Source organism: Mixophyes fleayi, chromosome 12 (assembly GCF_038048845.1).
Source record: "Mixophyes fleayi isolate aMixFle1 chromosome 12, aMixFle1.hap1, whole genome shotgun sequence".
Classification (NCBI taxonomy): Eukaryota; Metazoa; Chordata; class Amphibia; order Anura; family Limnodynastidae; genus Mixophyes; species Mixophyes fleayi.
Window position 1 is genome coordinate 56995261 of NC_134413.1, and position 22222 is coordinate 57017482.

Here is a 22222-nt window from a genome sequence, read left to right on the forward strand (position 1 = left end):
TCCTCCATAACTGCAGAAAAGGTAGCAGATGCGATGCTAGGAGTATTTAGCAGAGTAGGGTTCCCTAGTGAAATTCTAACCCATCAAAGGACACACAGTTCATGACTGAACTGGTTCAGTGTCTCTGGGCAGAGTGCGGCAACTCCGTACTGCCCCCTACCATCCCCAGACTAACGGACTGTGCGAGCGGTTCATTGGCACTCTGAAGCACATGGTACGGACATTTGTAACTTCGGAGGGAAGGGGGGGGACTGGGAACACTACCTGCCGCACCTCCTGTTTGCTTATCGGAGGTGCTGCTGGAGTCTACCGGTTTCTCCCCCTTTGAACTACTATATGGCCGTGGAGTCCGTGGGCCTCTTGACCTGTTCCAAGAGTCTTCGGAAAGGGGAGCTACCCACCCAGGATGTGTCTGTGGTGGAGTATGTGTTGAAGCTCAGATCGCTTAGAGAATATCATGGGGCTAGCGAAGGCTAACCTAGAGGAAGCGCAGGTGTAACAGAAGACTTTGTATGATCCGGATGCATGAGTGTTTGAGGTAGGGTAGAAGGTCCGTGTTCTGATGCCCACGCACCAGAACAAGCTCCAGGCTGCCTGGGCTGCACCTTACACAGTCTCAAAAGGCCTGAGTGACAGCAGTTAGGTGGTGTCTTTTTATAGCGACTGTAGGTGGCAGCGGACCTGCCACGTAAATATTTTGAAGGCATACCACGAGCGTGTGGAGTCGGTAGCAGCGGTTTGCTGCTTACCGTCTGAGGAACCAGAAAGTGACCCACTACCTGACCTCCTCGCGGATGCCAGAGAGGAAGGTGGTGTTAGAGGAAGTAAGCTGGGATGAGTAGTTGTGCCCGCAAGAGGGAGCAGCTTAAGGCTGTGTTGTGGCCCTTTGCGACTCGGTTCAGTACGAAGCCCGTTCTCCCTTCCTTGGCGATGCACCATGTGAACACTGGTGAGCATAGGCCAGTAGGCCACCTGCTTATCGAATCTCACCAGAGGCCAAATAAAGTATATACAAGGAGGTACAGGAATTGCTTGAGCTAGGGGTGATGCCAGAATCGCATAGTCCGTTGGCGTCCTCCGTTGTATTGGTTGCCAAGAAGGACGAAACGCGGTTTTGCGTAGACTACAGCTGGTGGAACGAGGTGACCGTGTCTGATGCCTATTCCCCGCCCCGAATTGATGCTCTGTTAGGCGAGTTAGCTGGGGCAAAGTATATTTCCACCTTTGATTTTAGCAAGGGTATTGGGAGATACTGCTGACCCCCGAGGCTCAGGAACGGTCGGCATTCATCACCCTCTCTGGCCTGTTCGAGTTTAAGTCCATGCCATTTGAGATGAAGAATGCGCCAGCCACCTTCCAGCATGTGGTTGATTACCTGCTCGAAGGGTGTAAAGGCTTTGCTCAGGTGTACTTGGATGACATTGCCGTTTCAGTAAATCCTGGAAAGTCCATCTGAAACATGTAGGGCAAGTGTTGGGAGAAAATGTATTGGGCAGGTCTGACCATCAGAGCAGACAAGTGTCAAATGGGGATGTCATAGGTGCAGTACCTGGGTCATCGTGTTGGGGGAGGTAGGGTTAAGCCAGAACCAGCTAAAGTAGAGGCAATCCGAGACTGGCCCCGGCCCACAACCCAAAGACAAGTACAGGCCTTCTTAGGGACCTCAGGCTACTACTGACGTTTCGTCCTAAACTTTATTACTGTAGCAAAGCCCCTAACAGATCTCACTAAGAATAAACTCCCCAAAGTAGTTGACTTGACACCCGCTTGTGAGCTGGCATTTCAGTCATTAAAGGAAGCCCTGGTTCATGCTCCAGTACTGTTGGTGCCTAATTATGACAAGAACTTTATTGTGCAAAATGATGCATCACAGTATGGACTGGGAGCAGTACTTAGCCAGCTGGGGCCAGATGGGCAGGAGCACCCTGTGGCCTATTTGAGCAGAAAACTAAATCGGGAGTTGGGGTATGCCACAATGAAGAAGGAATGTTTGGCAATTGTGTGGACAGTGAAAAAACTACAACCTTTATTTGTATGGACGACATTTTACTGTGGTGACTGATCATAATCCTTTAAAGTGACTACAACACACCTCAGGGGAAAATGACCGTTCTTTGCGCTGGAGCCTTGCACTTCAGATATGACTTTTGTCATAATTCACAAGCAAGGAAAGGCTCACAGCAATGCAGATGGCTTGTCTCGGCGGGAAGAGCCAGAACCTTCGGGTCACCTCTGTTAACCCTAGGAAACAGGGGACCAGGAGCCAAGTAGTTTGGACATGGCACGCTGGTTGCCGCATGGACAAGGGGGGGAGGAGTGTGACTGGATCACTTCTAAATAACTTCTGGTATAAATGTATTTAAAGGAAATGGCGCAGGGCGCTTATTTACTTCAATAAATTTTTATTGAGTCTTTCGAAGTTAAATGGGGTACAGTAAAAAAAGGCAACAAATACAAATGAAGGAACAAACAAAAGGGGGAAACCCCCATGCAGGGGGGGAGGGAGGGTCACTCCATTAAGACAGCATTCTTATAACATACACATTATTTTGAAAAGCAGAAGTAAGACAGACTAATGTGTATTTCTTGTAGCACGCCAAAGGGGGACACATTAAGACCTAAGCAGCTCAAATATCACACAGACAGAACTTGTTCATTAGGTTGGGGTTCCTCTATGAGGGCTGCTGGAGAGGGAGAGTGTGACGGATTTGAGGCAACACGCACTCTGTGATATATTCATGCCAGCTAAACCATTTGATGATTGGATCGGAGGCGGATGCTGTATAGGGCACATCCGTTGTCTCCATCTCAAAACTATATTGGATTTTAGACACAACTTTAATGATGCTGGGGGGGGGGGGTGGGGGACTTCCAGTTCTGAGCTATCGCTGCTCTAGCAGCTATTAGTTTGTGTCCTAAATAGATAGCGATTATGTCTAGGGATCACGGACTGATATATATGTAGGAGGGCTACACCTGGGTCAAGAGTGATAGACATGCACTTATTGTGGATAATGTGTATATTTTGAGATAGGAAATCGTTATTTCTGAGACCAGGGTAGAAATTTTGTTGTTCTATTTTTTACCTTTCTAAAGCAAATGCATTCTTTCTGATGTGTATATCTGACACAGTGAGCCTTTGTGGATGGGGATGTGTTTTGTATGGAAGTGTCATTGTTGGTGTTTGTAAGGTTGCTAATGGAAACCTCCAGTTAGGCCTATGGGAAGGGAGTCTGATGGTAGGAAATACCTGCTCTGGCCAAAGGCCCAGCAGGGGGTTGTTACTGTGTGGACATTAGTCAGTGTTCAAACCTTTCTGAACATCGTGAACAGCATGTGATGCATGACATCACAGCATCTCTAGAATTTCATAGATAAGAGTAAATATTGTTGGCTATGCAATGCATGTAAATCCATGTTTGTGTAAACAGGTTACATCCTGATTCTAAAAATAGCTTGTGTCTAAACTGTATAAAAGGCACTGGCTTGTATTGAAAACGTGTTCTTCTGATTTTCATCTGACCGTGGCACTGGTACCTTTTTAACCAGTGAGAGCAAATAAACATCTTGCTTCAAAGACCTGTTTGGAAACCTCTTCCAATATTACTGTTTTTCTGTGACCTACAGATTAGACCCAAAATCGTATCCATTTCCGGCTGTCCTGAGGTTTGAACCCAGCTTTTCTGGTACCACCGCTCTGCCTGCTGCGCCGCAGCCCTGGTCGGTGTGATAGGCCAGGGGGGATCTATCCACAGCATCCCTGATCCAAGAGGTCAGGAGTACCAGCCCAGGTACACCAGCAACGAGCAGCGGCAGTTACCCAGAAGAAACCCGGTTCTGGATGCTGGTATAGGAGTCCAGTGGTGGCAGCATTTGTAAGCCCCTCCTACTGCAGCAAGAGGGCGGTTTTGGGATTGGGAAAGGGAACGGTGGCAAATTAAGCCCAACCGGTTCCCAGCAACAACAGTCAGGGTGGCGTAGGTGGTCCATCCTGGATCACTGACATTGTACCCTGTTACTAGTGTATCTGGGCTGCTACCCGTGACCTCTTCCTATGGATCAGGGTTGCTGTGGATGGATCCCTCTGGCCTATCACACTGGCCAGAACTGATAGGTAGCAGGCAGAGCGGTGGTGCTGGGAAGCCGAGTCCAAACCTCAGACAGCCGGAAACAGATTAGATTTTGAGTCTAATCTGTAAGTAACAGGATTTTCAGCATGGAAGACATTTTCAAGCAGGTCTTTGAAGCGAGTGATGTTTATTTGCTCACCCTGGTTGAAGGTACCAATGAACAGGTGTCGAAGTCAGCAATTTGGCTAAAGTAATTTCAATTAACATTGAGCAAACTTGGTAGCGGGCAGAGCGGTGGTACCGGAAAGCAGGGTCCAAACATCAGAAACAGCCGGGCACGGGTTAGAGTTGGGTCTAATCTGTAGGTCACAGGAATACAGCAATATTGGAAGATGTTTCCAAGCAGGTCTTTAAAACAAAATTTTTGTTTGGTCTCACACTGGTTAAAGGTACCAATGAGCAGATCATATGAAACAAGAACAACTTTCAGTACAAAATGGTGCTTTTTTTAAACCGTTTTAGACACCGCCTCACAGGGTAAACCAGCCCCCTGAGGTCTGAGCTATTTTTAGTATCAGGATGCAAAGTGTTCACCCAAACATGGGTTTACATGCAATTCAAAGCTAACAGTATTTACACTTATCTGTGATATACTAAAACTTGCTGTGATTTCCTGCATCTTGTTTTAGACACAGTGGAAATCTAACAGCAAGTCTAATTAATCCTCCCTGTGCCTCCAGGTGTGTTTGGACATCACACATCAAAAGGTCTAATTTACATGAAATTAACATGGGTCCTTTTTCTTCAGAGAGTTGCAGAATACACATTTGCTCCACTTGAGAATTCCCTAAAGAAAAGTTACAAAACCCCAAACAAGTCATTTCCTTACACCAAAATTCACAAGACTTCCTCAATAGATGCGTATTGCATCAGGTATATGCCTCAGAAATAATGCATTTTCTCTAGCAAAGTTAAAGAAAGAAATGAATTTCCTCACCTGGTCTCAGAAATGAAGATATTTCCTTTACCAAAATACTCACAATATCAAAAATAAGTACATTTGCAATTATATAAGTAAGCGCCCTGTGCTATTTCCTTTAGATAAATTTATGCCATGAGTTATTTAGAAATTATCCAGTCACATTAAGAGTTCAGGAGGAACCACCTATTCACCAGTAAAGAGGCACTGCTGCAGCTTGTCCAACTATCCAGATGTAAATTGTTTTGTGAGACTGTGAAGGAGCCTGGTGGTGACAACCCTATTAGCAGTGCAACGCTGGCATTCATAGTTGGCGAGTGAGGTGGCTGGTGACACCAATAGGAGTGGTCAGTATTGGCTGGTTACTGATGGACAGTAAGAAACCCAGATAAACTGTAAAATGACACTTCTGAAATGGAAGCAGATTAAGCCGATCTTGTCCTAATATAAATATAAAAATATGTACACAATAAAAGTGTGCCAAAAGTCAGTTTTCCAGCAAAGCTGGTGAGTAGAACAGTCCTTGTATGGATTTTTTACTTTTTTGTGAGGGTAAATATGGTTTAAATTGTCATACATAGACTCGGTGAGCTTCCTACTACTGATCACTGTAGATTGAATTCCCATGTTACAGCCTAAAACACTTTTTAATCCCTGTACTTAACCATTCTAATACTGGAGACAAATTTACAGGTGTGTACAGAAGTCAAAAGTTGAATTAACTTCAGTGTTTATCCCATATAGGTAGGAAATTAAAATGCATGAGCAAATTGTTTAAAATACCTGAACAAAATAGTAGTTGGTGCACATGTTTTTCATTATTTTAGTTTTTTTTCCCCGGTGTGATATTTTTCTTTTTGTCTCCATGTTTATAAATACTGTTGCTCTTAAGGAATTAGTGATTTTTCTTCTTTGCAATAAGTCAGTTTTTTTGTCCTTTTTTACTAGGGTTCAAAGCGCATTCTTCGCTCTCATGAGATTGTGCTACCACCTAGTGGACAAGTGGAAACTGATCTCGCGTTGACCTTTTCACTGCAGGTATGACTGTTTTCATTCTAGACTGAATATATGTACTAATCATTGAAAAATAGGGTGTTTCTGTTGGACTAGATTATATTGCACATGCCATTAAATAAAAAATGTAGAAAATACTTTTATTAGGATTGCCGATCCATTTGGTTTTTATTGTGCAGAATAACATTTGTCACTTTCAGGGACTAAAGTTACAGATCTTATTCCTCAATAATTCATCTCCTGGTTAGTTTTACATATGCACATTAGGTTGTTTTTTTATATTTGGTTCAGTATTAAACAGTCCCTGCATAATTCTGCATGTGTTGAATACTAAAATAGGTATTTTGTTCACCACTATTTACTCTGTGAAAGGGAATCTTTTATAATCTTTATTCCATGTGGCTTAGGAAGTATTGTTTTTTTATTAATCTAATTGTTTACTTAAATACACTAAGCATTATTTAATGTTCAGAGTTGTGCCCAGTAACTTAAAAAAAAGTCTATCATCCATGATACTGTTACCTTGGAGTATAGGATGGCTTGTAAGAGATAGGCACAACTCTTTTACTACATATGCAGCACAGAAAATAAATTTTCTTTTTTTATTTTCCAAGTTTTTTTCAGTGGTGGTGTGGGTGTGGGAAGCACACCATAAACACTGAATTGGTGTGATATTGGCCTGTACTCTTTCTGCTATCTCTGTCCCATAGGGGTTACCCGGTCATCTGTAACTTACAGTGACAGGGGAACTGGTGATAGCTTTCAATGAGCATTACAATCTTGTTAACCTAAAGCTTGCCCCTAGGAGCTACGGCAGCCTGCACAAGAACCCCAGTCTAACCTTTGAAAAGGCTGACATGGTGTGTTGCTGTTCAGTGTCTTGTGTAGGATCAGGGGCGGATCTAGACATTTGTCCTACCCGGGGCAATTTTTTTTTTGGGGGGGGGGGGAGGGGGGCGATTTAGGCCCCGCCCCCTTTCTGATGTCTAAGGCTGCCGGCGGCTGCACAGTATGTGCAGGTCCGTTCAGCAGTGGCAGTGTGCTGTCCCGCTGCTCTGATTGTGTTTAAAACACAATCGGAGCAGCCGGACAGCACACTCACTGCTGAACGGACCTGCACAGTGTGCAGCTGTCGGCAGCAAGCCCCTGGTAGAGGGGGCGATCACCCCCACCTGGATCCGCCACTGTGTAGGATCCATATGGGGCTGCTGAATCAGATGTTCAGGTGAGGGCTACTCTTAACAGTAAAGCCCTGCTCTACAGATAATCGGGGCGGAGGCAGCATTCTTCGTTCTTAAGGGCCAGATTCAGAAGAGGGGTTTATACCTCAGCAACTGCACCTATTCCTCTACTGGATTATTCTATTTTAGGAAAGCCCACTAGAATCTAACAGGTTTGTTCTCCGTAGTATATTAAGGAAAGGAGCGTAAAACTATTTCTAACGAGGGAAAAATAGCTAAGCTTTTTCATTTTTATTTGTGAAAAGGCTGTCTGTGTGATAATTTGTATTATTAATATTAATTTATAGGGCAACTGTGACAGCATGGACCGCCTATGCCACCCTGTCTGTTGTTGCTGGGATCCGACTGGGCTTACTTTGTCACTTACTTACTTTGTGTAAACAGGTTCTATCCGTATGTTAAAAATAGCCCAAACATGGGTTTACATGCATTGCAAAGTCAATAATATTTACACTTTGCTATGAAATTCTTAAAAACCTTGCTGTGATATCCTGCGTCTTATTTGAGGCAGAAGACCCACCTGCAAGTCCAAAAGGTCTAACTGGCATGAATACTTCAGACAGTCGCCGAATACACACTCCCAAAGAAAAAGTACAAACCTCAAAACAAGCCATTTCCTCACATCACAATACACACAAGGCTTCGTAAACAAAAACTCATTGTATCTGATATATACATCAGAAAAGGCATTTGCTTTAGAAAGGTTAAACAGAAAAACAAATTTTTACCCTGGTCTCGGATATGATTTCCCATCTCAACATATACACAATATCAGACATAAGTGCTTGTGCAATTATATAAATAAGCGCCCTGCGCTGTGTCCTTTAAATAAATTCATACCAGAAGTTATTTATGAGTGATCCAGTCACAGCAACACATGGGGTCTGCAGCACCATACAGAGGACAAACAAGACAGTACATGGTTGTGACAGGATGGACCGCCTATGCCACCCTGTTTGTTGTTGCTGGGAACTGCCTGGGATTACTTTGCCACCATTCCCTTTTGTTATCCAAAAAGCGCCCTCTTACTGCAGTAGGAGGGGCTTACAATGCTGCCACCACTGAGCTCCTTCTATGGCGCTCAGAACCACGTTCCTTCTGGGTCACTGGCGCTGCTGGTGTACCTGAGCTGGTAACTTCGTACCTCTTACTATGGATCCGGGTTGCTGTGAATGGATTCCCCCCTGGCCTATCACATTGACCAGGCCTGCTACCCAGCAGCCAGAGCGGTGGTACTGTAACGTTTGGGTCCAAACCTCAGAGACAGCCGGAGAACAGATTAGATTTAGGGTCTAATCTGTAGATCACAGAAATACAGCAATATTGAAGTTGTTTCCAAGCAGGTCTTTGAAGCAAGATGTTTATTTGCTCTCACTGGTTAAAGGCCCCAGTGATCAGGTCAGTTGATATCAGAACACATTTCAGTGTACAAGTCAGTGCATTTATACCTTTCAGACACGCTATTTTTAGCAGCAGGATATACTCTATTTACACAAACATGGATTTACATGCATTGCAAAGCTAACAAAATTTGCACTTACCTATGAAATTCACTCTGGCAAAAAGCCACACAGTAACGAACCCCTGCTGGGCCTTTGGCCAGAGCAGGCATGACACTTCATCACAAAAATTCGTTAGCACTTCCTGCTATCAGACTCCCTTGCACATATTGGAGGTTTCCACTAGCAACCTTACAAATCCTAAACAATGACCCTTCCATACTAAATACATCCCAATACACACAACCGCCATCCACAAAGGCCTATTGTATCAGATATATGCATCAGAAATAAGGCATATCTTTTAGTAAGGTGAAAACAGGAAAAACAGTTTCTACCCTGGTCTCAGAAATAACGATTTCCTATCTCAGAATAGATATACAATAAAAAAATAAGTGCCTATGCAATTATATAAATATGCGCCCTGCGCTATTTCCCTTAAATGAATTGATACCATAAGTCATTTATGAGTGATCCAGTCACAATGGTATAGCAGTACAATACAGTAAACAAATAACACTATAACACTTAGCACAGCGACTGATAGCCTGGGTAACGGAGAGCAAGGAGTGATTGTAATTATTCAGTTGCTCTCTTTTGTTTAACAGTACAAGATGACATAATTTGGTCTGTCTTCAATTTAGCTCGTTCTATAGCAGCATTGCACTATTTTAATGTATATATTGACATAATATAGAAAATATATATATATTTTTATTTGTAAGTACACTTTCTCTCATAGATTGTGTTCCACCTGCCTAGGGAAAGACCTTTCTTTACTTCACATGCTCCAAATTCCAGGCTAAATTGACCAAATGGACCTTCGGAGCTGTATGTGTGGGTTGCAAGGCTGGGGACCACAGTCTGCGCACATCTGGGGGTGACAGACAGCAGATGTTTTAGAACAGGCTTTGCCAATGCTGCTAGCTTTATCCATTTAACCACTGAATTGATCCAACTTGCTACAGGAGGACCACAAGAGGCAGTTGACGATTTCCATCATCCCTGTTCCTCAGTCATTTTATGATTCCTTTTCTCAAGATGGTATTTTTTAAGTTGTTTCTGAAGCATTTGTTTAGAAGACGGCCTGGGCTAGAAGTCTGGAGAAATCTGTTCAGGGGGATTGCCATAAGTTTCTTTTTTATTAGAGATGTTATTGGCATTTTCTACACTGCAAGAGACAGGGGTCTACCCAAATTGAATGTTTTGGTGATTCTGAATCAGAATTTTCATTGAAGGAATGAGGACCTTATAAGTTGGGAACGACTGTGCACGACCTTATAATTCATCAACTATTCCTATCTGTAATTCTGATAGTACGGCTGGGAAGTGTGAGTTGATGTTGAAATCTAGTTTGTTTGCTGCTGGGACATCTCTCAGATCTATTTGAGCTGCTAAAAATGCAATTGAGAAATGGACTGAGCAGATTTGGAGAAGATTTGCCATCAAGTAGGACTATATAAAAATAGTTTTCTTTGGTGGATCTTATCATGCAAGCATCATTATATCTTTTAGACTCCTGTTCTTGATACAGGGAGGGAGGGTGTTCAATCTAGAATTTCAGCTTTTTATTGTAATAGCCAGTCGTGCCATCAGGCTTAGATCATGGGAGACTGATGCAAAGTTTAAAATGACTCTGAAAGGCATTTCTTTTGTATGGAATGTACTTTTTGGTTCAGAATTGGAAAAAGTTAGGTTTGGGAGTATTTACTTGGAGGAATCCGAATGGCAAGAGAACTAAGGCACCAAGTTCAGGAAAAACGAGAGGATCTTCGAATAGGGGCCATTGATTTGCCCAATAGAAGGTCAGCAAATGACCAAGCAAACTTGGTCTGTGTAACGCTTCGGTCCCGCAAATAGTACCTGTCCAGTTACCCGCATTTCATTTATCTGGAAACTGCCATGTTCCAGCATCAGACTAACTTCATTCATTCATTCATTCATTCAGCTATATTCAGATCTGTGCAGGTGCAAGCCTATTGCACTTCAGGACCTCCCCCCTCTTTTTCATTGGCTAAGCACTTCTGGAGCACTATTTAAACCTACTGGATTCCCCTGTCTGATGCCTGTTCTTCAAGCTCACGTCCTGTAGCCTGTGATTCTGGTTCCTGTTCTCGTGGTTTGCCTGTGTTCCACTTTGCTCTCAGTCTCCTGCTGTGTTGAACTATTGCTGCTCCAGCACTGCTACTACCATCTCCAATGTACTTCATCGCGACAGCTTCAGTTCTCTCATCGCTACCACTCAGAGGTGGTACTACACCTGTGACTCATCAGCTGATACTACGGGTTACCTCTGTTACTTCAGTTTGCTCTCAGTCTCATGCTGTACTGAACTATTACTGCTCTAGTACTTCTATACCATCTCTGATGTACTTCATCGTGACAGCTCCAGTTCTCTAACCGCTATCACTGTGAGCCGCAACTGCCTTGGTGACTCATTGTTACCTCTGTTTTCCCGTGTGTGCTCATGCTGTACTCCCGCTGTTCCAGTATCTCTACCAATCACCATTGGATACACCATTGTGACAGCCTCTGCTTTTCCTCGTTGTACAACAGGACATCTATTCTCCTTGTGCCACATTTGTTACTACCAGTGTTACCTGGCTCCTCCACACCGTTCTGCTGTTCACCCACTCACAGGACCGCGACCTGCAGGTTTGGTGCCGCTAAATCCATACCTCCTTGCAGGGGGGCGGGGGGGTTCCTGGTAAAAACCACCTGCCTGTTAGACTCCGCGCTTGTGGGTGGGCTAAGCCATGTCCAGCAGAGCATAGAGATCAATTTCCCATAAGCCAACCGTGACAGTCTGTAAAGTGTCCAGCACCAAGGCCTACTGGATAACAGGCCTCATTAGTGGTTTATTCCCTACCCAGACAGTTTTGTGGTGGGAGCTCACAAACCTGAAAAGAGGCTATGTTATAAAATTCAATGCATCAAACACAATAAAAAGGATTTGTGGATAAATAAACACCATTTTAATGAAATATATGTAAACCACTATTAAAACAACGGTTTACAGAAATTTGCAGGCTTGAGATGATTCTTGTATTTCCCCACCGTAGACAGGAATGATTTAGTAGAAACTATAGACAAGCTCTGATCTCTGCAAATTTTCTGTGCTCTGGGGGGGGGGGTGTAAATGCATAAAAGAGCAATTTTCGCAAATCAACGATATTCGGCGACTTTGACAGCTAAATTTAAAAGGGAAAAAATCGCTCTTTAATGCATTTACCCCCTGGTCTTCACGCTTGCTTGCGATAAGAGAAATTGGTCTGGCTTAAGAAGCCCAGAGTAGGAGGTAGGAGCAGCAAGAAATACAGCACACACCATTGAGAGGGCTGCTTATGGATCTCTCTCAATTATCCCTTAGTAAATAGCTGCCCACATAAGCACCAAGGGTATTTCAGAATCCCTTTCCCTGTGCTGAGCACCTATGTAGCCAGGCGCAGTGGAGATTTCAAAATAGGTCTGGGACGAAACATCTGTAGTAGCCTGAGGTCCCTAAGAAGGCTAGTACTTGTCTTTGGGTTGTGGGCCGGGGCCAATCTTGAATTGCCTCTACCTTAGCTGGTTCTGGCTCAACCCTACCACACGATGACCCAGGTACTACACCTCTGACATCCCCATTTGACACTTGTCTGCTCTGATGGTCAGACCTGCACGGTGATTTTTCTCCAGCATTTGCCCTACATGTTCTAGATGGTCCTCCCAGGATTTACTGAAAATGACAATGTCATTCAAGTATGCCTGATCAAAGCCTTTACACCCTTCCAACAGGTAATCAACCACACACTGGAAGGTGGTGGGTGAATTCTTCATCTCAAATGGCATGGACTTAAACTCGAACAGGCCAAATGGGGTGATGAATGCCGACCACTCCTGAGCCTCGGGGGTTAGCGGTATCTGCCAATACCCCTTGCTCAAGTCATAGGTGGAAATATACTTTGCCCCAGCTATCTCGTCTAATACAGCGTCAATTCGGGGCAGGGGATAGGCATCGGACACGGTCACCTCGTTCAACAGGTGGTAGTGTACGCTAAACCGCATTGTTTTGTCCTTCTTGGCAACCAATACAGCGGAGGATGCCAACGGCCTATGCGATGGCTGGAAATGTTCTTTATTTAAAACTTGCAACCTAACATAGCCAACTAACACACAATGTAGCACCCAAAATTAAAAAAACATAAATATTAGGGAAAATGTCCCGTAAAGTCCAGCATATGTCCATAATAAATAACAGTATATAATCACAACATAAAATCAGAAGGGTGCCCACACCAATTAAAGCAAAACAAATATAATACATTATTTTGAACATCAATCCACCCAAAGAAACATTTCAAACCACCAAAAATCACAACAAACCTTCAAAATTTTGTTAAGTAAAGAAGAAATAAACTGAACTTTTAGATGTATGCAAAGCCATATATAAAAATACTGGTAATTATTCACTCAAAATCTAAGGGAGGTGAAAATATAGACAGCCACAGATGAGAAGACATTGCGGACCTTGGTCCCTTACGGAGGCCTCAGACCCCGCCATAGTCTGACCCATTTTGCATTGGTCATCCGACGCTTCTCCATATCCCTTAATTTCCACACCTCGTGGATAATGTCACCCACCACCACTTCACAGGGAAGGACCTTTTTGTCTGATGGAAACCTGACACCTAGCGTTCCAAGTGAAGTATCTAGTAACTAAACGATATAAAAAAAGGGTATCAAAATCCCACCACCTATCCTTGAATGCCCCATAGTCCCATTCTGGGTAATTGAGACTCGAAAGGCAAGGGGTGCCCAAGGACCTGGATACTCTCCTGTAAATTTCTATGTTAAAGGGGCACTCAAGCAAGAAGTGGTCCATGGTCTCCTCCTTCCCCTGGCACTCCTCCCGTGGACAGCAACGAACATCGGCACTTCTGTACCTCAGGTTCCCTCTCACATAGTCTCCTATGAAAAGAGAGCCAAGCATTGTCCCAAAACTTCAGAGGAACTCTCCCGGAATTAACCAAGGAAAGACCCTTCAAGCACACATCACCTGGGCATTCCCTTAGTGACCGCTGAACCCAGAAGTGAGAGTGCAGGATTCTCCTCTCCAAGTCCCTTCTAGAGGAGTTCCTGACTTGCCCCAACGCCTTGTCACTTTCAATCCCAGAGACGCATAGGTCGAAAGGTACCTATTGTCGGACCCGGAAGGTCCTTTTCCTGCCACCTTCCATCCAAATATTAAGGAAGGGTTGCACCCTGGTCCTGAAGCCACCTACCCATTGAGGAGGAGTTTCTAGAAAAAGACTACTAAGGTGCCACTTTAAAAAAAGTTGTTAGAAAGAACAGCACTATGTTAACCATACCCAGGCCACCACCATCCCTCCTCGATCTGTAGGTCACAGTTCGCTTGATCAGGTTCAGCCTCTTCCCCCAAAGCAAAAGAAAGAGAACTGCATAAACCCTAGACCATAAAGACTGTGGCAAAAGGCACACATAGCTGTACAGAAACTCCAGGATCAGGTCTACTCTTTCCCTCAGAGAAAGCTTCCACTTCCACCTGCTCTCCACTTTCCGAGAAGCTTCCTCCAGTCTGGAAGACCATGCCTCAGAAGTAGAGCCCATAGGTACTCATGATCCACCCTGTCAAAGGCCTTCAACTGATCAAGGGCTAATAGGTACTTTCCCCACTTCTCAGACCGACACCGCTCAATGGCCTCGCAGACCACCAGGAAATCAATAAAGGTACCTCGGCCCTTCACAATGCAGTGCTGTGAGGGGGAAAGCATTTGACCGGAAATCTGCATCAATCTATTAAAAAGCACCTTTGACAAAATCTTTGTCTGTATTGAGAAGGGCTATGGGGCGCCAGTTCTCGATACTCGACTGATCCTTTCCTTTGGACAACAGAATAAGTGCACCTCATGGAGGGAGGTAATAAACCTCTCTCTCCAGGCTCTCATTAAAAACCCCCATGAGACGTGGAGCCAGAATGTCCACAACAATCTTAAAGAATTCTGAGGTTAATCCATCCGGGCCATCAGAAATTGGTCCATCTTCTCTTAGTCTAGTGATTTCTCAGTTAAGAGGTCAGAGTAGAAAGACTGCAGAAAACCAAGGATGGCCTCCTTATTCTCCCTTAGAACACCCTCAGCATTGTACAGGCCCCTCACCTCATTCATATCTATCGACTTCCTACAGTTCAGGGTAAGGGTCAGGTGAGTGGTACTTCCCATAGTCTCTCTCCAAAACCAAGGATGCAAATCGGTCATATTCAACCTCCCTCATTTGAGCCTTCACTCGGGAGATTTCCCCACCATCTACCTGCTCAAAGATCAGGAGTCCAAGTTTCCTTCTCAATGCTGAATAGTTTTTTCTAGCTACCAGGTCATGGACGAAACCCCGGGTCCTCTTTTTAAATACCTCCCACCTCTCTGACCTACTCCAACCTGCCTCTAAAAGTGTCTCCTGGGTTTCAAAAAATAAAGGATTGTCTTATCACCTCTAACTCTAGGAGCTTAGAGTTTAGGTGCCAAAGGTTCCTTCCTTTCTGAAGAGTCTGAGGCATTCAAGGTTACACTGAGATAAACGTGGTCAGAGAACTCTACTGACTATATCTGGAGCCAAATTTTTCAAGCTCTCCTGAACAAAAAACATGTCTGTCTTAGATCTCCAGCTACCTCTATAATAAGTGAAACCCGTGAGGTCTGGGGAATGGCGAACATGCACATCCACCAGACCTGTCTGCCTCATTGTACTAACTAGAAAAATAGAATCATAGCCCAGAGAAGTCCTTGAACCTTCCCTGTCTTTGGTCCTAATAATAGTGTTGAAGTCACCACCACCAAAGACTATCTGCCAGGCCGAAAAAAGATATGGCTTTATCTCCCTGAAAAGACACTTCCTTTCCCGTTTGGTTTGAGGACCGTAGATGTTGTACAATCTCAGGTCTTGACCTCTCAGGTTGATATTCAAAATCCTACCTACTTGGAGCTCTATAACTCGTTGGACAGGTATGTCGGTAAAATGGACCACCACCCCACCGTACAGCTCGGCCGCAAGAGACCAGTATGAAGGCCCACGCCTCCACTCACTCTCAGCTTTATGTATGTCGGCAAGCCAACCTATTCTGGTCTCTTCCAAAAATAAAAAATCTGCCACTACCGTGCTGAAAAAAAAATAATCAAAGGCTGTGTAACAAGCTTGTTCGGACAGAATGGATGCCACATTAATGGTGGCAAACCTTGTAGGCTGGGAAGCCATCCTTCACAGTTATACAAGTAAGGACCCTGATTACTACTTCACTTGCCTAGTGGAGTCCTCATTAAATGAACCTAACCTTTTTACACTGACCCCAACTGGGATGGACTCCTCATCCGAAAGCAATTTCCTCAACATCAGGGTTGGCCTCCTCTGACGCAGATTCTACCTTCCCCTTGGAAGAAAGGTCGATACTTTTACCCAAATCTAAACCAGATGTATCTATTACTTACCCCCAGGGGGAAAACTTAAATCACCAACTGATTTTCCTAATGGGACCTGATCTGAAGAAACAAGAGGCCCTAGGACTGGAGGACCAGAGGCTGGATCCGGGGCTGACGGGGGAGGGATTAGAGGCGGGTCAAGGGTGGGAACAGATGCATCCATGGAGGTAGTAAGACTTCGGGAGAAGGGAACAGAGGGGGAAGGAAGACGCGAAGATAAGAGGGGAAGAGGTTAAAGGAATGGGCGGGGACAACTCTTATATATCTATCTATCCAGAATTTAGCGGACTTGGGCTTCTTGTATGTTATTTGTGGCTCACAGGGAACTAAGATTTTTGATCTTTTCCTGCTCCTCTCACTCCTATGCCTAAAGACCAAGCTGCCAACATCATCCCTTACAACATACCCCACCATCTATTCATCGCTTGAAAATCCCAAGAAGCGATTAACCAACAGTAACTCATAGTTTTCCTCTGTCCTCGTACCACCCTTCTTATGCGTTCTCTTCTGAAACTCAAAATTTTACTCACTTGCATGACCTAATGGAATAGCGGCTGGGAGGTCTGGCTGAGCAAATTCCAAGGCAGGACCAGGTACTGAGGGAAGAGGGGGAGGGGCTATTGGTACACTATTCTCTGCTTTCATCTGATCTTTCAACTGAACAAGTTCCCTATCTGATATTTCAGAACTGTTGTGAAAGGCCTGGGGGCACCGACTGAAGCCCCCCGCAGCACCCACACTTCATGGTGAGGTGTCGGAAGTCACCGCAGCGATGGCACATCCTCGGCTGGCCTAGGTAAAAGCATTGAATGTGATCACGACCTATAAAGGCCGCAGATAGAATGTGCTTTGGGCCAGCCTCCGTGCATTGCAGATGGACCACGGCTGACCACCCCGCCACCACAGACATGACAGCTGGGGTCTGGGACCTTCTCCAAAGGAGATATTATATCTGCATAACTATGCAGCCAATATGTCAGATCTGCCATTGGAATAGACTTATTGCAAACCAATATTGTGATCTTAGCCCTCTCTTGCTGGGTTACTGGGATGTCTTGGGGGCGACACTCTTTAGACCATGCTATTTTGTCCAGAAGCGCTGAAGCCCCTGCTACGACATAAAACTTATATCATACTCTGGGGTATTTACAGGGTTGATACATGGAAATAAGTCTCTTGATTTGAAACCAAAATGCGAGAATAGCAGACTTAAGAAATCTGTTCAATTTGGGGGGGGAGGGGGGGATTCTTTACCAATCTACTTCATTTGCACTACATTCCTACGCTTGAGGGGTTGTCCAGTTACTAACTGTTAAGACTGAGTTAAAAGTTGTGCTGTGTTTCCTTTATTTTTTGTGCCACCAGATTCTACTTTTACTTAAGATATGCTACCACAGTAGCCACTACTGCTGCACCGTTTACCCCTGCTGTAGAAGTCATGGGGACCTGTTCTGAACACTGGGCAGCAGGCTTAAGAAGAGTAGCATTCTATCCTACCACTCCACTGACTGACTTTGAACTGCCAGCCCCATTCAACTGGAAAACACCCCTGGCATTGTAATTGCTGCAGCTTCTATAGCTTTTAACGCTGCTCTAGTGCCCTCTGCTACTTTTAGAGGGCCGTATATTGATTCAACCGCTGTAAATTGTACTGATGATAAAGTACGTCCATCCAGACCTTGTTTGTTTTTGGGCGTAATATCCACAGGTATAGGAGCAGGGACATGCACATCACTGCAACATGGGGTTAACTTTAACACCTGCAGTGTCACTAATGACATTCTCCACTCTACCCCCTGTCTTAGTATTTAGCCAAGAAACACAGCTTATCAGACTTACACTCTTCCCTAACCATGAGAACAGCATTAGACACTGACATATTCACAGGCACATTTGTAAGCACAGGATCTGAAACAAGTACATCACCTTGCAACATGGGGTTAATAATGGTGCTCCCCACACTACTACCCACTTTATTATGCAGCCCAAAGACAGATTGTTGATCGGGCTTGGTCATCCCACTGACCGGGATAACCGCATTTAGGTACAGAATCTGAAATAAGAACGTTACATTGCAACACAGGGTTACCTCTGCCGACATCAGCCATTGTCTCACTCCCAGGAGTATGCTGAACAGAGCCGCTCTCCCCGCTGACCGAGACACCCGGAAGTGCTATGACCGTGAATACGGGCCTCAGGATATCGCACAACGCCGGCTGCATATCCGCTATCGAGGCTGGGGAGGAAGACGCCGGCCCGCCGCATTATCAGCCGCAAAGCCCGCGACCCCCTTCCCCCCGCCTCTGCACTGGCCATCTGTGCCCCCATCACCGGGGGCTCCTCTTCCAGGGACCTGATGGTATCATATAATGGGCCGTCATGTACGGGGATGAGCGGATTGCTATCGGCATAGGGCCAGGCATGTTTGCAGACAACGGCATACTTTCAGATAGCTGCACTTTCTTGGATAATGGCACATCTGCTAGGCACTGGTCACTGCTCAGTTTGCTCTTCTGACCTTGCCGTTCCTTTAAAATGTTCATTTTACTAATTTCTTCTCCCAGGGCTGACTCCATTGCCTCTATTTCTCTATTGTATCCAGGACAATCTGAACTATAAGCGGAGTTGCGCCTTCTCGTCAGGGTAATTTGGCGACGTAGTTTTACAATTACTCCTTCCAAAAGACGAATCCACTCCAGCAGAGACATCTCATCATCCTCACTATGTTCAGAATCCGGCAGTCTGACACCACGGGCAGTCTGACACCACCAGCAACCTCCTCCAGGCAAGCCACTAGTTTTATACTAATTTCAGCGGTTACCCCTTCCACCTCGGGGAGTGACTTGGGTATTTGGGGGTTCCACTTCACCCTCTATAGGGCCTACTGCAGCAGAAATCCCTTTTCCTTCAATACTTATGGGTTGACTCGTTAATTCAGCATCAGCCAAACCAATATCAGACACTGCACCATTTACATTGCTGCCAGGCTGTATATCACAGTCCATTAACTCTTTCCCTTCCAAAGGCAGACCAGACAAAGGAGGTAAGCATACAGTCTTTACAACGGCATCCAATATCATGCTCGCACCTGGCTCATTGGCAGTGAGATCCTCTCTCTCCACTAACCGGCCATCACTGCATCCCTGTTTCACCTATTCTGACGCCCCAGCTAGATACTTCTCTGCTGGGCTCAGGCCAGGCTTGATTATTGAAGCCTGGGGAACATCCTTTGTTTCTCTGGCAGACTTTACAGCCAAGTCAGCACTCCATTCATTGCTGGGAGGGACCCTGTCCTTTACAGACTGAACACCAACACAGTCCTGCTTCACCCCATCTGAAGGCTCAGCATGGTCTTGCTCTGCTGGGCTTGGGCCTGGACTAGGCCCTAAAGCTTTGGGAGTCTCCTCCATACCTCCTCCAGGATCCTCCATGCTTCCCTGGGCATAATCCCAGGGATCACTGGTTCGCAGGAGCTCTGCAAAAATGCTACTGCACTGCACAGCTGCTTAATCCAGAATGAGGATGGATCATCTCTAGCTCAAGCATTTCCTGTACCTCCTTGTATGTACTTTACATAGGCAACCCGCTTATCGGGTCTCACCAGAGGCTAACTGGCCTATGCTCACCAGTGTCCACATGGTGCATCACCAAGGAAGTACAACCGGGCTTCTTACTGAACTGAGTCGCAAAGGGGCCACAGCACTGCCTCAAGCTGCTCCCTCTTGCGAGCACAGCTGCTCATCCCAGCCCACTTCCTCTACACCACCTTCCGGTAGTGGGTCACTTCCTGGTTCCTCAGTCGGTAAGCAGCATACCACTGCTCCCCACTCCACACGCTCATGGTACGCCTTCAACATATTCACGTGGTAGGTACGCTGCTGCCTTCCATCGCTATCAAATGACACCAAGTAGGTGATGTCACTCAGGCGTTTCGAGACCGTTTTGATCCAGCCCAGGCAGTCTGGAGCTTGTTCTGGCACGTGGGCATCAGAACAAGGATCTTCTGCCCTACCTCAAACACTCTGGCACGCGCGCCCTGATCATACAAAGTCTTCTGTTTCGCTTGCGCTAGGCTAGCGTGCGCGAGCCCCATGAGATTCTCTAACCTATCTCTGAGCTTCAACACGTACTCCACCACAGAGACATCCTGGGTGGGTAGCTCCCCTTCTCAAGACTTCCGGAACATGTCAAGAGGTCCACGGACTCTGTGGCTATATAGTAGTTCAAAGGGGGAGAAACCGGTAGACTCCTGTGGCACCTCCTGATAAGCAAACAGGAGGTGCAGCAGGTAGTGTTCCCAGTCCCGTCCCCTCCCCTCCGAAGTTACAAATATCCGTACCATGTGCTTCAGAGTGCCATTGAACCGCTCGCACAGTCCGTTAGTCTGGGGATGGTAGGGGACAGTATGGAGTTGCCCGGACGTCATCCGACATTCCAGGCGAGAAAAAGTTCTGTGTCAGGCGCTTCAGTGTACATTCTCTTCCTTGGTGTCCGCCATAGGGTTCTCATGGGCAACTGACCGTTGCGCCCGAAAGGAAAGTCCCGTAGTACCACCAGTTGAACTTGTTCCCGAACTGGTCCATCCCCATCTACCTTCCTAGCTACATGGTATAACAGCCCTTTATGCCAGGTCACACTCCCCTCCTCCATCACTGGAAGGCTGCAGCCAGCCTGACTCCTCATGCCTTCCAGTGAGGGATCTGAGAGCTGTACTGCCCTAAACTCTTCCCTGTAGCCCTCACTATCGTCTAAGTCAGGATACGCTACAGGGAGGTTCTATGTTGGGGTGACAGGGGTCAGTCAAAGGAGGGTGTGACAGGATGGATCGCCTATGCCACCCTGTCTGTTGTTGGGAACCGGCTTGGCTTACTTTGCCACCGTTCCCTTTTGTTATCCCAAATGCACCCTCCTGCCGCACTAGGAGGGGCTTTTACGAGCTGCCACCACTGGACTCCTATACCGGCATCCAGAACCGGGTTTCTTCTGGGTAGTTAACGCTGCTAGCGTACCTCGTTGCTGGTGTACCTGGGCTTGTCCCCCGACGTCTCACGATAGAACAGGGTTGCTGTGAATGGATCCCCCTCTGGCCTATCACACTGACCAGGGCTGCTGGGTAGCGGGCAGAGTTGTGGTACTGGAGAAGCTTTGGTCCAAACCGCAGAGACAGTCGGAGAACGGATTAGATTTAGGGTCCAATCTGTAGATCATAGGAATACAGCAATATTGAAGATGTTTCCAAGCAGGTCTTTGAAGGAAGATGTTTATTTGCTCTCACACTGGTTAAAAAAGTACCAGTGCTAAGGTCAGATGAATTTCAGAAGAACACTTTTTCAATACAAGCCAGTGCCTTTTATACAGTTTAGACATGGGCTATTTTTAGAATCTGGATGTAACCTGTTTATTTGCTCACACTGGTTAGTGGTACCAGTGATCAGGTCAATTGTCGAAATCAGAAGAACACATTTCGGTGTACAAGTCAGTGCATTTATACCTTTCAGACACATGCTCTTTTTAGCTTCCAGATACACTCTATTTACACAAACATGGATTTACATGCATTTCAAGGCGAACAAAATTTACACTTATCTATGAAATTCACGCTGGGCAAATGGCCAAACAGTAACGAACCCCTGCTAGGCCTTTGGATAGAGCAGGCATGACACTTCATCACAAAACTTCGTCAGCACTTCCTGCTATCAGACTCTCTTGCACATATGCCTAATTGGAGGTTTCCACTAGCAACCTTAAAAATCCTAAATAATGACACTTCCATACTAAATACATCCCAATACACACAAGACCTCCATCCACAAAGGCCTATTGTATCAGATATATGCATCAAATATAAGGCATATTCTTTAGTAAGGTGAAAACAGGAAAGACTAGTTTCTACCCGTCTCAGAAATAACGATTTCCTATCTCAGAATATATACAATACAAAAAATAAGTG

At 45.5% G+C, this 22222-nt stretch overlaps 1 protein-coding gene across 5 annotated transcripts in view; it reads left to right on the plus strand.

The window, feature by feature from the left end:
• Positions 1–22222, plus strand: part of PACS2 (phosphofurin acidic cluster sorting protein 2) — a 410192-nt gene that overhangs the window by 62916 nt on the left and 325054 nt on the right. For all 5 annotated transcript variants that reach the window (XM_075192154.1, XM_075192150.1, XM_075192151.1 and 2 more), the window contains exon 3: positions 5998–6087. In XM_075192154.1, the coding sequence (XP_075048255.1) occupies positions 5998–6087 (90 nt within the window). The remainder of the gene's footprint in view (positions 1–5997; positions 6088–22222) is intronic.